Source organism: Hylobates moloch, unplaced genomic scaffold (assembly GCF_009828535.3).
Source record: "Hylobates moloch isolate HMO894 unplaced genomic scaffold, HMol_V3 SCAFFOLD_7, whole genome shotgun sequence".
In the NCBI taxonomy this organism is placed as follows: Eukaryota; Metazoa; Chordata; class Mammalia; order Primates; family Hylobatidae; genus Hylobates; species Hylobates moloch.
In genome coordinates, this window is record NW_026652282.1 from 89,601,734 (window position 1) to 89,617,475 (window position 15,742).

Sequence of the window (15,742 nt, forward strand, 5' to 3'; positions counted from 1 at the left end):
GATTACAGGCATGCACCACCACACCCGGGTAATTTTGTATTTTTAGTAGAGACAGGGTTTCTCCATGTTGGTCTGGCTGGTCTCAAACTCCCGACCTTAGGTGATCTGCCTGCCTCAGCCTCCTAAAGTGCTGGGATTACAGGCGTGAGCCACTGCACCCAACCTTGCAGTTGATCTTCTCGTGGAGTATCTTAGTGGTGTTCTCTGTGTTTCCTGAATTTGGGTGTTGGTCTGTCTTGCTATGTTAGGGAAGTTCTCCTGGATAATATCCACAAGTGTGTTTTTCAACTTATTTCCATTCTCCCTGTCTCCCTGCAGTACTCCAATCAATCGTAGGTTTGGTCTTTTTACAGAGTCCCATATTTCTTGGAGGCTTTGTTCATTTCTTTTCATTCTTTTTCCTCTAGTCTTGTCTGCATGCCTTATTTCAGCAAGGTGGTCTTCAAACTCTAATATCCTTTCTTCCACTTGGTCGATTCAGCTATCAACAGTTGTGTATGCTTCATGAAGTTCTTGTGCTGTGTTTTTCAGCTCCCTCAGGTCATTTATGTTCCTGTCTAAACTGATTCTAGTTAGCAGCTCCTCTAACCTTTTATCAAGGTTCTTAGCTTCTTTGCGTTGGGTTAGAACATCCTCCTTTAGCTCAGCATAGTTTTTTATTACCTATTTTCCGAAGCCTACTTCTGTCAATTCGTTCTTATCATCCTCCATCCAGTTCTGTGCCCTTGCTGGAAAAACGTTGTGATCATTTGGAGGAGAAGAGGCACTCTGGCCTTTTGAGTTTTGAGCTTTTTTTCATTGATTTTTTTCTTATTTTCATGAGTTTGTGTAGTTTCAATCTTTGAAGCCTCAAAGACCCTTGGATGGGGTTTTGGTGGGAGCTTTTGTTGTTGTTGATGCTGTTATTGTTGATGCTGTTGTTGCTTTCTGTTTGTTTTTCTTTCAATGGTCAGGTCCCTCTTCTGTAGGGCTGCTGCTATTTGCTGGGAGTTCATGTCAGGCCCTATTCATCTGGTTCACTCCCGCGCCTGGAGATGTCGCTCAAGGAGGCGCCTCCCTTGGCTGGGGGATGGGGGCTTCTTTGCCTTGTGTGGCTCTCAGGTGGGCCACCTCACCACACTATTCTTCTTTCCTCTCCATGGATCATGCCGACCTCCTGGTCAGTTCTGATGAGAGAACCTGGATATGTTGGTTGCCAGTAAAGGATTCACATGCTTATTATGGTTCTTTTCCATGAGAAACTTGATTGCCGCTGTTTCTAGTCAGCCATCTTGACCCCGCCCTGTCCTCCTTTTTAAATTCATAACTAGTTAAAAGACAAAGTCGAATTTTAAAAAGACAAATTATTAAGTAAAATAAGGTTTAAATAATAAAAAAAAGTATATTTATAACTGTTCTTTTTTATGTTACTGTAAATAGAAGGGCTTTCTAATTATATTTTCAGGTTGTTCATTGCTAGGGTATAAAAATAGAATTGAGGTCGGGCATGGTGGCTCATGCCTGTAATCCCAGAACTTTGGGAGGCCAAGGCAGGTGGATCATTTGAGGTCAGGAGTTCAAGACTAGCCTGGCCAATATGGTGAAACCCTGTCTCTACTAAAAATACAAAAAATTAGCTGGGTGTGGTGGCGTGCACCTGTAGTCCCAGCTACTCAGGAGGCTGAGGCAGGGGACTCGCTTGAACCCAGGAGGGGGAGGTTGCAGTGAGCCGAGATTGTGCCACTGCACTCCAGCCTGGCGACAGCAAGACTCCATCTCAAAAAATAAAAATACAAAAAAAATTGATATTTTGTACATTGAGCTTGTATGCTGCAAGAGATAGTTTTACTTTTTCCTTTCCAATCTGGATGTCTTATATTTCATCTTAATTCCTAATTGCCCCAGCTGGAACTTTCAGTCAGTACAGTGTTGGATAGAAGTGGTGAGAACATCTGGACAGACCCCAGACTGAAAAGAAAAGAAAGAAAGAAAAGAAATGGTGAGAACAGACATTCTGGTCTTCTTCCTGATCTAAGCTTTTATCCTTTCATTTGAATCAAGTATGATGTTAGCTGTGAGTTTTTTATAGATAACCTTTATCATACTGAGGAAGTTCCCTTTTATTCCTAGTTTATTGAGTGTTTTATTATGAAAGGGTGTTAGATTTATGTTTTTATTTATGTTTTTGTGCATCTATTGAGATGATCATGTAGTTTTTGTCCTCTAGTCTATTAACATGGTGTATTACATTGATTTTTGGATGTTAAAGCAACCTTGCATTACTGCAATAAATCCCACTTGGTCATGGTATGTAATTCTTTTTATATGTTGCTGGATTCAGTTTATTAGTATTTATACACCTCTGGGTCATGGTGTATAATTCTTTTTAGATGTCGCTGAATTCAGTTTGCTGGTATTTTGTTGAGGGATTTTGTATCTGTATTCATGAAAGACATTGGTCTGTAGTTTTCTTGTGACATCTTTGTCTGGTTTTGGTATCAAGGTAGTACTGGCCTCATACAATGAGTAAGAAGTGTTCTCTCCTCTTGATTTTTGGAAGGGTTTGTGAAAGGCTGGTATAAGTGCTTCTTTCAGCATTTGGTAGAATCCACTAGTGAAGTCACCTGGGCCTGGACTTTTTTGGGGGGTGAGGGAGGAGTTTTAATTCCTATCCTAATTCAATTTCTTTTCCTCTTATTGTCTATTCAGATTTTCTATCTTCTTGATCAGTTTTGGCAAATTGTGTCTTTCTTTATTTCTATCTTTCCTTCTTTCTTTCTTTCTTTCTTTCTTTCTTTCTTTCTTTCTTTCTTTCTTTCTTTCTTTTTTTGAGATGGCGTTTTGCTCTTGTTGCCCAGGCTGGAGTGCAATGGTGCAATCTTGGCTCACTGCAACCTCCACCTCCTGGGTTCAAACTATTCTCCTGCCTCAGCCCCCCAAGTAGCTGGGATTACAAGTATGTGCCACCATGCCCAGCTAATTTTTTGTATTTAGTAGAGACGAGGTTTCACCATGTTGGTTGGGCTGGTCTTGAACTTCTGATCTCAAGTGATCCACCTACCTCAGCCTCCCAAAGTGCTGGGATTACAGGCGTGAGCCACTGCACCCAGTCTAAGTTGTATATTTCTAAGAATTTGTCCATACCATTTAGGTTATCCAGTTGATATATCCTTATTCATATTCCCTTATAATCAATTCCATATCTGTATGGTCAATAGTGATATTCTTTCTTTCATTCCTGATTTTAGTAATTTGAGTCTTCTCTCTTTTTTGTTTGATCTTTCCAGCTAATCTGTTCAAAGCACCAACTTGTAGTTTCATTGATTTTCTCTATTTTTTTTTTCTATCCTCTATGTATTTCCTTCCACTTGCTTTGGGTTGTTTGCTCTTCTTTTTTTGCCTTTATTTTTGTTTTGTTTTTAATTTTTGTGTGTACATATTAGTTGTATATATTTATGGGGTACATGAGATGTTTTGATACAGTCATGCAATGTGAAATAAGCACATCATGGGGAATGGGGTATCCATCCTCTCAAGCATTTATCCTTTCTTTGTGTTACAAACAATCCAATTATACTCTTTTAGTTATTTTATTTTATTTTTATTTCAATAGTTTTTAGGGAACAGGTGGTGTTTGGTTACATGGATAAGTTCTTCAGAGGTGATTTCTTAGATTTTGGTGTACCCATCACCCGAGCAGTATACCCTGTACCCAGTGTGTAATCTTTTATTCCTCACCCCCTCCCATCCTTCCCCGCAAGTCCCCAAGGTCCATCCTATCATTTTTTTGCCTTTGCATCCTCATAGCTTAGCTCCCACTTGTAAGCGAGAACATATGATGTTTGGTTTTCCATTCCTGAGTTACTTCACTTAGAATAATGGTCTCCAACTCCATCCAGGTTGCTGCAAATGCCATTATTTCATTCCTTTTTATGGCTGAGTAGTATTTAATTGTATATATTTACCACATTTTAGTCTACAGCCATACCACCCTGAATGTGTCCAATCTCATCAACCACATTTAAAAATTTTTTTTAATATTCGTTTATTAATGTTTTTAGCTGGAATCTTGCTCTGTCACCCAGGCTGGAGTGAAGTGGTGCAATCTCGGCTCCAAAAGTGTTGGGATTACAGACATGAGCCATTGTGCCCAACTGTACCACATTTTTCTTTATCTACTCGTTGATTGATGGGCATTTGGGCTGGTTCCATATTTTTGCAGTTGTGAATTGTGCTGCTATAAATATGCATGTGCAAGTGTCTTTTTCATATAATGACTTCTTGGATCAAATGGTAGATCTACTTTTAGTTTTTTAAGGAATCTCCATACTGTTTTCCATAGTGGTTGTACTAGTTTACTTTCCCACCAGCAGTGTAAAAGTGTTCCTTTTTGCCATATCCACACCAACATGTATTTTTTTTTTATTTTTAAATTATGGCCATTCTTTTCTTTTTTTTTTTTTTTTTTTTCATAGTCTTGCTCTGTCACCCAGGCTAGAGTGCAGTGGCACGATCTTGGCTCACTGCAACCTCTGTCTCCCGAGTTCAAGCCATTCTCCTGGCTCAGCCTCCTGAGTAGCTGGGATTACAGGCATGCACCACCATGCCCAGCTAATTTTTGTATTTTAGTAGAGATGGAGTTTCACCATGTTGGTCAGGCTGGTCTTGAACTCCTGACCTTGTGATCTGCCCACCTCAGCTTCCCAAAGTGCTGGGATTATAGGCGTGAGCTACCACGCCTGGCCATTATGGCGAATTCTTGTAGGAGCAAGGTGATATTGCATTGTAATTTTGATTTGCATTTCCCTGATAATTAGTGATGTTGCACATTTTTCCATATGCTCGTTGGCCATTTGTATACCTTCTTTTGAGAATTGTTTATTCATGTCCTTAGCCAACTTTTTGGTGGGATTATTTGTTTTTTTCTTGCTGATTTGTTTGAGCTCCTTGTAGATTCTGGATATTAGTCCTTTGTTGGATGCATAGTTTGCAAAGATTTTCTCCCACTCTGTGGGTTGTCTGTTTACTCTGTTGACTGTACCTTTTGCTGTGCAAAAGCTCTTTAGTTTAATTAAGTCCCAACTATTTATCTTTGTTTTTATTGCTTTTGCTTTTGGGTTCCTGGTCATGAAATCCTTGTGTAAGCCAATGTCTGGAAGGGGTTTTCCAATGTTATCTTCTAGAACTTTTATGGTTTCAGGTCTTAGATTTAAGTCCTTAATCTCTCTTGAGTTAATTTTTGTATAATGTGAGAGATGAGGATCCAGTTTCATTCTCCTACATGGGGCTAGCCAATTGTCCCAACACCATTTGTTGAAAAGGGTGTCCTTTCCCCACTTTATGTTTTTGTTTGCTTTGTTGAAAATCAGTTGGTTGTAAGTATTTGGGTTTATTTTTGGGTTTTCTATTCTGTTCCGTTGGCCTATGTACCTATTTTTATACCAGTACCATGCCTCGTAGTATAGTTTGAAATCTGATAATGTGATGCCTCCAGATTTGTTCTTTTGCTTAGGATTGCTTTTGCTATGTGGGCTCTTTTTTGGTTCCACACAAATTTTAGGATTTTTTTTTCTAGTTCTGTGAAAAATGATGATGGCATTTTGATGGGAATTGCATTGAATTTGCAGATCGCTTTTAGCAGTATGGTCATTTTCACAATATTGATTGCACCCACCCATGAGCATAGGCTGTGTTTTCATTTGCTTGTGTCATCTGTGATTTCTTTCAGCAGTGTTTTGTAGTTTTCCTCGTAGAGGTCTTTCACCTCCTTGGCTAGGTATATTTCTAAGTATTTTATTTTTTTTGCAGCTATTGTAAGAAGGGTTAAGTTCTTGATTTGATCCTCAGCATGGTCAGTGTTGGTGTATAGCAGTGCTACTGATTTGTGTACATTGATTTTGTATCCTGAAACTTTAATGAATTCATCTATCAGATCTAGGAGCTTTTCAGATGAGTCTTCAGGGTTTTCTAGGTATATGATCATATCATCTGTGAACAGTGACAATTCGACTTCCTCTTTACTTATTTGGATGCCCCTTATTTATTTCTCTTGTCTGATTACTCTGGCTCTTTTAGTTATTTTTAAAAGTACAATTAAGTTATTATTGACGGTAGTCACTCTATTGCGTTATCAAATAGTAGGTCTTATTCATTCTTTCTACTTAGTTTGCTCTTGTTTTTCTGGTTTCTTAAGGTAGAAGTGGAAGTTTGTGGTAATTCATATGAAATCTTTCCTCTTTTTTAACGTAGGCACTTTCAGCTACAGATTTCCCCTTTAAGAACTATTTTAGGCCAGGCATGGTGACTCACGCCTATAATCCCAGCACTTTGGGAGGTTGAGGCAGGCAGATCACTTGAGGTCAGGAGTTCGAGACCAGCCTGACCAACATGGTGAAACCCCATCTCTACTAAACATACAAAATTAACCAGACATGGTGGCACATGCTTATAATCCCAGCTACTTGGGAGGCTGAGGCAGGAGAATCACTTGAACCCGGGAGGTGGAGGTTGCAGTGAGCTGAGATTGTGCCATTGCACTCCACCCTGGGCAATAAGAGCAAAACTCCATCTCTAAAAATAAACTAATAAAAAATTTTAAAAAAGAACGACTTTAGCTAGATTTGATAAATTTTGGTATGTTGTATTTTCATTTTTATTCATCTCAAAGTATTTTCTAATTTCTCTTGTGATTTTTTTCCTTGACAGCCTGGTTATTTAAGAGTGTTTTGGCTGGGCACGGTTGCTCATGCCTGTAATCCCAGCACTTTGAGAGGCCGAGGCAGGCAGATCACTTGAGGCCAGGATTTTGAGACCAGCCTGGCCAACATGGTGAAACCTCATGTCTACCAAAAATACAAAAAATTAGCCGGGCGTGGTGGCAGGTGCCTGTAATCCCAGCTACTTGGGAGGCTGAGGCAGGAGGATCATTTGAGCCCAGGAGGTGGAGGTTGCAGTGAGCCAAGATTGCACCACTACACTCCAACCTAGGTGACAGAGCAAGACCCTGTATCAAAAAAAAAAAAAAAGTGTTTTGTTTGATTTCTACTTGTGAATTTCCCAGACTCCCTTCTGTAACTGATTTCTAATTTAATTATGTTGTGCTCAGAAAATATATTTTGTATGATTTCATTCCTTTTAAATCTAGTAAGGCTTATTTTATATCCTAACATATGGTTTATACACAACAGTGTTCCATATGCACTTAAGAATAATGTATATTCTGCTGCTGTTAAGTAGATGGTTCTGTAGATTTTGGTTAGGTCTAGTTTGATTTATAGTATTGTTCAGGTCCTCTGTTTCCTTGTTGATATTCTGCTTAGTTGTTTTATCCATTATTGAAAGTGGAGTATTGGCTGGATGCGGTGGGTCACGCCTGTAATCCCTGCATTTGGGAGGCCAGGGCAGGTGGATCACTTGAGGTCAGGAGTTTGAGACCAGCCTGGCCAACATGGTGAAACCCCACCTCTACCAAAAACACAAAAAATTAGCCGGGCGTGGTGGCAGACGCCTGCAATCCCAGCTACTCGGGATGCTGAGGCAGGAGAATCACTTGAACCTAGGAGGTGGAGGCTGCAGTGAGCCGAGGTTGCACCACTGCACTCTAGCCTGGGCAACGGAGTGAGACTCTGTCTCAAAAAAAAAAAAAAAAAAAAAAGAAAAGAAAAGAAAAGAAAGAAAGTAGGGTATTAAAGTCTCCTACTACTGTTGTTGAATTGTGTATTTTTCCCTTCAATTCTGTCAGTTTTTTCTTCCTGTATTTGGGGGTTTTATTGTTAGGTGCCAGTGCGGTACTTTTGTCATAGATGTAATTTCTAGTGAAAGGCAATACTGGCATATTGACTCTGTCAAACTGGAGTTTGAGTGGCATTTCAAAGGCTTGTTTTCCAGCATCTTGACCACAATGATGAGTTATAAGGGTAATGGCTGAAAACATGGGTTTTGAAGTCTTTCAGACCTAGGCTGAAATCCAGTCTACCACTTGGTCTGTGTAACCTTAGGCGAGTCAGTTTCTTTATCTGTAAAATGTGAACAATGATAATAACTACCTCACTGGGTTGTTATGAAGAATAAGTGGGATCATGTATATTAGGACCTTAGCCTAAGTTAGTGCTTGTTTGTCATCTGTCTGTCTGCTGTCCGAGTATATTCTCACAGATAAAATGGGGAAGAGCTCCAAAAACAGTGAGAGAAGGTATTCACAGTTAGAGCATTTGCTATAGATAATTCTCAGATGCACACACCTACCATCATTAAGAGCGGTTGACGAGAGCATTTGCCACATGTATGTGTAGCAGGTAGGGCTGGCCCTGCATGAATGCAGAAAAGAATAAAATTTGAAGAATTATAAGAATGCTTTCCCTGCCCTCCTCCCACATATGCACATCCCAGCATATCTCCCATATACTTCACACATTCAGACCCTGGAATTCCAATATAGAGCATTATTCTTTTAGGATCCCTCCATCAACAGGCCTCTTTGAAATGCAAACTCTTGGGCATTATATGTAGCCTGTTTAACAGGTTCTGACTAAAGCATTAGTAACTTGTCAGATTTATTTCCTTCTGCTAGAAGAGATTCAAAATAACAAGAACAACAGAGCACTGGTGGTTGGAAAAGCTCTGAAAAGGGGTGGGGACAGGGGCAGGAACAGTTCCAAGTGGGACATACGTTTACAGCTGACTTTCAGATAGAGGGTATCCATGTAAGAGTCCAGCTATGCCCAGATACCAGGCCCTAAACCAGGGTGTTCACCCCCACCCCTACCATACCCCATGCCTTTTCCCATTTCAGAGGTGATGGGGCTATTAGCAGCTCAGGTTATTAGACTCTATTCACTCTACTTTTAGGGTCAGCAGTAACATAGCTCATCAACTTCCCTACCCCTAATCTTTGGCAGCCAGGTAATGCTTTGTCTTGGGACCTGCCACTCGGTTGTGCTGCAGAGACATGGGCCAGAGACGACAAGGGAGTTCATTCACAATCCTTGGCACCAGGACTCATCTGTTGATTCTCTTTCTGGGTTTAGATTACATGCACAGCGCCCACCGCCCTGTCACTGGGGGCCACCTGGGGAAAAAGGAGAGTAGTTATGTGGGCAGCGTGGGCACCAGCCCCAGGAAGTCGAGCCGCTGCACGCCCCCGCCTGCCGACTCTGAGCTTGTCAGCTTCTGCTACCTCCATATGCGGGAACAAAGGAAGGAGCAGGAAAGCCGGACAGATGTCAACGAGAACCTAATCTTCTTTGAGGAGACCAGGCCCCGAACCAAGTCTGACCCCACATCCAAAAGCTCTGGCCAAGGTTATGAGGTAGTCCCTGATGACTTTGATGCAGCTAGCCTAGACCACGAGCCTTGTGCCAGCAGGGCCCGGTCCTACACCTTGGACAATTCCCTTGGGGCTGAAGCCCTGAATTTCTACTGTGACTCTTGCAAAGCCAAACTTCAGGAGCAGCTGGGCCCTCGCAAAGGTGGGAAGCCTGGCTCCTCTCGTGACAATATAGTAGATTTGATGTCCCTCCCACCACCTGGGAGTGAGGAGGAGGAGGAGGAAGAAGATGAGACAACTTCTCTGTTGCCAGCCATTGCTGCCCCACCCCCTGGTTTCCGAGACAACAGCTCTGATGAGGATGACCCCAAGCGCCGGGCTGTCCAGAGCCAGGAACAAGGACGCCACCTGCGTGGGCTTCTGTACGATGAGATTCCAGTGACATTGATTGACAGTGTGCAGACCCGGACAGTTCGAGATCATGCCCAGGAGCTAGATGATGCCCTGGTGTCCACTCTGCAGGCTCTGGAAGCCCTGGCTGCATCCGAGGATGGACCACACCCACCACCCCCACAGACTGCAGGTAATGACCGATTCCTTCTCCCTCTTTCCACCCCCTTCTCTTGTCCAAGAAGGGCCAGTAGGTAACATTGTGTCTTCCCAAATAGGTGTCAGAGTCACTGAGGTATGTCAGGGCAGTGGATGTACCAAAGGTTGTTTAGATAGGGTCAGAGGAGCAACGATGTTTCAGCAGGGAGCAGCTGCTCAGCTCTAGCTAGAGTTCTGGCTCTTGTCATTGCATCTCTTTGGAAATGCCTTACAGATAGATCCCAGGGATTGGGGTCATGACAGCTATGGATGCAGGCCAGGATGGAGGATCAGAGAAAAACTGTGAGAGATGTAGAAGACAGGTGAAGAACAGAACATCCAGCATGCACATGATTGAAAGAAAAGCAAAACGACCAGCTCACTACCTAGTGACCTGGGACCAGGGGAGCCAAGGGCCATCACTGCTCATGGCTGAGGTCTTTATCCTGCCTAAGAACATGGGCTCTGAATCAGATGCACCCAAGTCCTGGTTTCTTCAATCATTGTCAGTGTAACCTTTGGCAAGGCACTTACTCTCTCTGAGCCTCATTCCGTCATCTTAAATGGGTTTTATAAAAGTTCTATCACATGGGGTTGTCATAAGGATTGAATGAGATCATTCATGCAAAGCATGTAAACACTGCCTAGCACACAGTAAGGCCTCAGTAAGTGGTAGCTATTGTTACTGAGTATTAGTTCATAGGAGAACCGTACAACATGCATGCTGTTCCCTGTTATAGACACACGTATGTCCATCTTGTAGACAAACACACGTCAGACACATACCCATAGTCACACATATGTCCCTCCATATACATACACCTTAAAAAAAGAGAAGAGAGCCGGGCGTGGTGGCTCACACCTGTAATCCCAGCACTTTTGGAGGCCAAGGTGGGCAGATTACTTGAGGTCAGGAGTTCGAGATCAGCCTGGCCAACATGGTGAAAACCTGTCTCTACTAAAAATACAAAAATTAACTGCGTGGGCTGGTGCACACCTGTAGTCTCAGCTACTCAGGAGGCTGAGGCAGGAGAATCACTTGAACCTAAGAGGCGGAGGTCTCAGTGAGCCGATATTGCACCACTGCACTCCAGCCTGGGTGACAGAGTGAGACTCAAAAAAAAAAAAAGAAAAGAAAAAGAAAGAGAAGAGGTAAATGACACAGCAACAGAAAAGGAATAGGGAGGAATAGGGACCATGAGGGATTGGGGTCAGAGAGAGCCTGCCTTTTCCATGTGTGAGGACACCCTTGACATTGGGCAGCCCCCATGTATTTGGCCCCCAGGGCTGGCATTTCTCTTTGCTTAGAGTCTGGAGAGAGTGCTAGCTGCTCCTAGGCTTGAGTCCCATGTGGCTGCTGGAGAGAGGACAAGCTCAGCTAAATGGCCTCAGCTGCAATGACTGTAGGCAGGCCTGGCCAGATGAGGAGGGACAGAGAGAGACCTCTCTTTGCCAGCCCCTCTTTAGAACAATTAACAAAAATTTCCTAGCTGTTGAATCTAAAAATAGTTGTGATTAGCATGCTGTTTTGCATGTGATTTGCATGGTAATTTGCCATAAAACTGCCCAGATCCTCTCGCCACCTCTTTTGCTTCTGTTTTGGATTCCAGCCTTTCATCCCCTTCTTATAGCTTGCCCCTCTTTGTCCCCTCCCCTCCACTCTTCCCACCCTCAGCCCTGCATTCTCGCCAGGCCTGACTGTTTTTTTCCAGCTGGAAATACTGCTGGCTAACCTTGGCTTCTATGCACTTCCTATACAGTCAGCCCTCTGTATCTGAGGGTTCTGCATCCACTGATTCAACCAACCACAGATCGAAAATATTTGAAAAAAAGAAATATGTCTATACTGAACATGTACAGATTTTTCTTGTCATTATTCCCTAAACAACACAGTATAACAACTATTTACATAGCATTTACATTGTGTTAGGTATTATAAGTAATCTAGAGAGGCTTTAAAGTACATGGAAAGATGTACATAGGTTACATGCAAATACTATGCCATTTCATATCAGGGACTTGAGCATCTGCAAGTTTTGGAATCTTCAGGAGTCCTAGAGCCAATCGCCCATGAATACTGAGGGACAACCGTGTAGAGCTGGAAAAGAACTTGATTTCAGTAAGCATAACAAGCCTTATCCCTGTTCCTCCAGGTCTGATTGTGCTGGCCACAATCACCCCTGAATCATCGCTGGACTCGGGTCATGAAACCAACTCTTCAGAGCTCACAGACATGTCAGAGATGATGTCGGCCATGAAGCAGCACCAGAACACCACCTACTTCCTGGCCCAGCACCTCAACAAGGACAGCCTCCTTGCCCGCAAGGACCTGCCCTTCCGGATCCAGAGCTGTGCAGCCCAGGCCGTTCTTACGGCCCCTTATTCTCTCGGGCGCCCGGATCCCAACTCATCTCTCCAACCCATTGCCACAGGCAAGAGTCCTGGCCCCCCTGGCGCTCGGAGGAAGCTGCCCCAGTCAGAGGGCCAGGTAGAGGGAGAACGAACATACTCCTTGGCAGTGCACCCAGCACTGTCCCCACAGCTCAGTGAACAGAAGAATCTGAGTCTGCTGTCCCCAGTTCCTGAGGACAAAGGGCCTGGCCACACTAGGGCAGGCCTAGAAATGTCACTGAGGGCAGCCACATCATCCCTCAGTGAAGAGCAGGTCTCTGAGCTGAGGGACAACCTGCCCAAGGAGGTCAGGTTGAGCCCCAAGCTTATCCTGGACCCAAAGGGCAGTGTGACCCCTGCCATCATCTCGGCCGCTCTACAGCAAGTGGTTCACAGTAAGAGTCTAGTCACTGCTGGTGGGGCTTTGGGGAACCCCCCCAGCAGGGGTGAGAGAAGGCTGGAGGCCAGCATGGGGAGGCCAGAGGTTAGCATGATGAGCAGCAGTGCCAATAAGAATCTGAAGTTCAAAATTAGCCCCAGTGCTCCAGAGACCTCACGGAATTCTCAGCATCAGCTGGGCGCAGAGGTCTCTTCCAGCCCCAGAGCACCCACAGGCAGCCGGTCTGACAGCCTGCACCTCTCCCAACAAGAGGACAGGCTGCCTGTTCAAAATTTCCCTCCCAAAAGCTATCTTTTGCGAACAAGCCGACAGTCAGTGGGCAAGCAAGCTACAGGGGAGGCGGCAGGCAAAGGCGGACCAGAGGGTGGTAAGCCCACCCTGCAGAAGCAGGGCACCATCTCCAGCCAAGGGGAGAAGGTGCAGCTGGAGAGCACACCAAAAAGAAGCAAGCTCGAAGAGACCAGCCTGGTTCCCCGAGCTACGTACCCCATGGCTCTGCAGAGCCCCAGCTGCCAGTCAAGAAGCCACAGCCCCAGCTGCCAGCCTCATGGCCACAGCCCCAGCAGCCAGTCTCGAGGCCAGAGCCCCAGCTGCCAACCTCGAGGCCAGAGCCCACTGAGGTCTCAGGCTGCCAGCCGGCAGGTGAGCACCATGCCCTCTAGGAAGCTTGAAACAACTCTCAATGGAGCCCACTCGACCTCTGAAGGCCCTGCAAAACCCAAGTCATCCCGAGGTCCTTTCCGGCTACGCAATTTATTCTCTGCCACCTTCCCAACCCGCCAGAAGAAGGAGACAGATGAGCGGCAGGCCCAACTGCAGAAGGTAAAGCAGTATGAGCTGGAGTTCCTTGAGGAACTTCTAAAGCCACCAAGCCAGGGGGAGCTGCCAGGCACTGAGTACCTGCAACCTCCAGCACCTGGCCGCTGCAGCTGCCAGCTCCGCAGCAGCCCTGTGCAGCAGGGGCCTGGCATGTCCCGTGAGCAGAGGCGCAGCTGCGACTGCAAGCGCATCTGCCGGGGGGGCCGGCCACAAGCCACCCAGACACCAGTGCCCAGCCTCCGGGGGAGGGAAAGGGACAGGGTCCTCCCTAGCCAGAGGCAGCCAGAGGCTGGCCCAGGCGTGAGCCTCAGCAGCCCCATCAATGTCCGGCGCATTCGTTCTACCAGCCTGGAATCCCGAGAGTGCCGATCGGACCCTGAGAGTGGTGTTTCGTGCCTGACCACGTGTGCCTCGGGGGGCGAGTGTCTGGGAGCTCCCAATTACAGGAAACTGATGCGCCGCTACAGTATCAGTGAGCTGGACCAGGGTGACAGGGCCTCGCTGACCTCAGATGTCTACCCACATCCTCCCCTGGGCATGCTGCCCAGGGAGGCCAAGGAGGTAGAGACAAGCCACCCCATAGCCTTGGGTCCCAAAAGCAGGTCTCTGGAGTCACCGACACTGGGAGACCCCTTCTACGTCCAGGTTGCCCCAGAGACCAAAGGCCCCAGACAGATGGCCGTGTTCTCACTGCCCGAGGAGGTGTACCGGAAGCCTGCCGAGCTAGATGAGGACAGTGAGAGCAGCAAGTGCTGTTCCATCCGCTACTGCTTCTACTACCGCAAGTGTGACATGGCAGATGATGCCAGTGATGGCAAGGATGAGCTCTCCTACTCTATCCCCATGAAGATCCTGCCTGGCATGAAGCTGGACGAGCAGGTGGTGCCTGTGGTGAGCAGGACCCTGCAGGTGCTGGATGCTGCTACCTGCAGCAGCAGCAGCCCTGAGGCCTCCCGCACTCAGGAGATTGACCTCCGTGTGTCCACCTTCGAGGGGAGCCTGGCCAAGATCAATGCCCTGCGGGCCCATGCCTATGGCCTCCCTGATGGCTTCCTGGCTGCCCGGCTGGACACCAACGAGTTGCTGACAGTCCTGCGGCAGTGTGTGGCCAGCCCCGAGGCCCGTGCCCCCAAGCCCTATGTCTCTCAGATCTCCGAGTATAAGCTCGAGCTAGCACTCAAGTTCAAGGAGCTCCGGGCTTCCTGCCGCCGTGTGGCCAATGTGGACAAGAGCCCAACTCACATGCTGGCAGCCATCACGGGCAGCTTCCAGGTGCTGAGCAGCCTCATTGAGACCTTCGTGCGGCTGGTGTTCATTGTGCGCTCCGAGGCCCAGCGCCAAGAGCTGCTGGCCAAGGTAGAAGAGGTGGTGAGGAACTACACCTTCCTGCTGCGTGCAGCTGAGGAGTCCACAGCCCGTAACCTCAACCAGCAGCAGCAGCAACAACAACAACAGCAGCAGCAACAACAACAACAGCAGCAGCAGCAGCAGCAGCAGCAGGTGGCAGCAGCTGCAGGGGCAGCCACAGAGCATCCACCAGGCTCCCCAACTTCGGCGACTGTTATGAGCACATTCACCCACTCCTTAAAAACCCTTATTAAGTAGGGCATCTGCCCACACCTGTCCCCCTTCCCCAACCATGGCCCCAGGTTTGAGCTTTGTGGTCCTTGCATCTTGTGGTGAGTGTGTCTGTGTCTGCTGGGCCAGTCAGGGTCCAAGAGCCCATCAGTCTCCAGGGAGTGGAAACTCTCTTGATTGAGGCTCTCTCTTAAGGGCTGCAGGCTTAGCTGCCGCCCTGGGTGTCCTCACCCCTTCCCTGGCCTCTGGGCCTCACTGTGAGGGCAAAGGCCCCTCTTCACTCTGCTCACAGCAGAGCTGTATTTTATCTCTTCCCTGGGGCTGAGCGGTGACATCGGGCTCACTTCCTGCTCAATCCGTGTTGGGCGCTGGGGGAACCAGAGCCTGAAGCAAGCAGACCCTCAGGCTTTGAGCTCCTCGTGGCATCAGCTCCCGTGCTGGGAGCAGTGGCAGTAGCAGCAGGCCACATTGCCGTGCCGAGGGGAGAGGGCGCTCAGTCCAGATGTGCCCAGCCACCTTGGGCTCACACTCACCTGGCAGGTGCCACCCTGAGGCCTGTGCCTGGGTGAGATGTCTGCAGAAAACAGCCACACTAGGCTGTTTGCAGCTGCCCAGCTGGCCGGCAGCCTGGGGAGCCCTCACCTCCAGGTCCAGTAGCTCCACACCAGCCATCCCCAAAGTGCCCTGCCCCTCGCTGAGGGGCAGGGCAGCTCAGTCCACTA

General features: G+C 46.7%; 1 protein-coding gene across 1 annotated transcript in view; it reads left to right on the forward strand.

Moving 5' to 3' along the window:
* Positions 1-15,257, forward strand: part of FRMPD3 (FERM and PDZ domain containing 3) — a 77,539-nt gene extending 62,282 nt beyond the window's left edge. Inside the window, exons 13-14 of the mRNA XM_058441471.1 lie at positions 9,006-9,827; positions 11,986-15,257. Of these exons, the coding sequence (XP_058297454.1) occupies positions 9,006-9,827; positions 11,986-15,047 (3,884 nt within the window). The 3' untranslated portion in view covers positions 15,048-15,257. The remainder of the gene's footprint in view (positions 1-9,005; positions 9,828-11,985) is intronic.
* Positions 15,258-15,742: the final 485 nt, after the last annotated feature.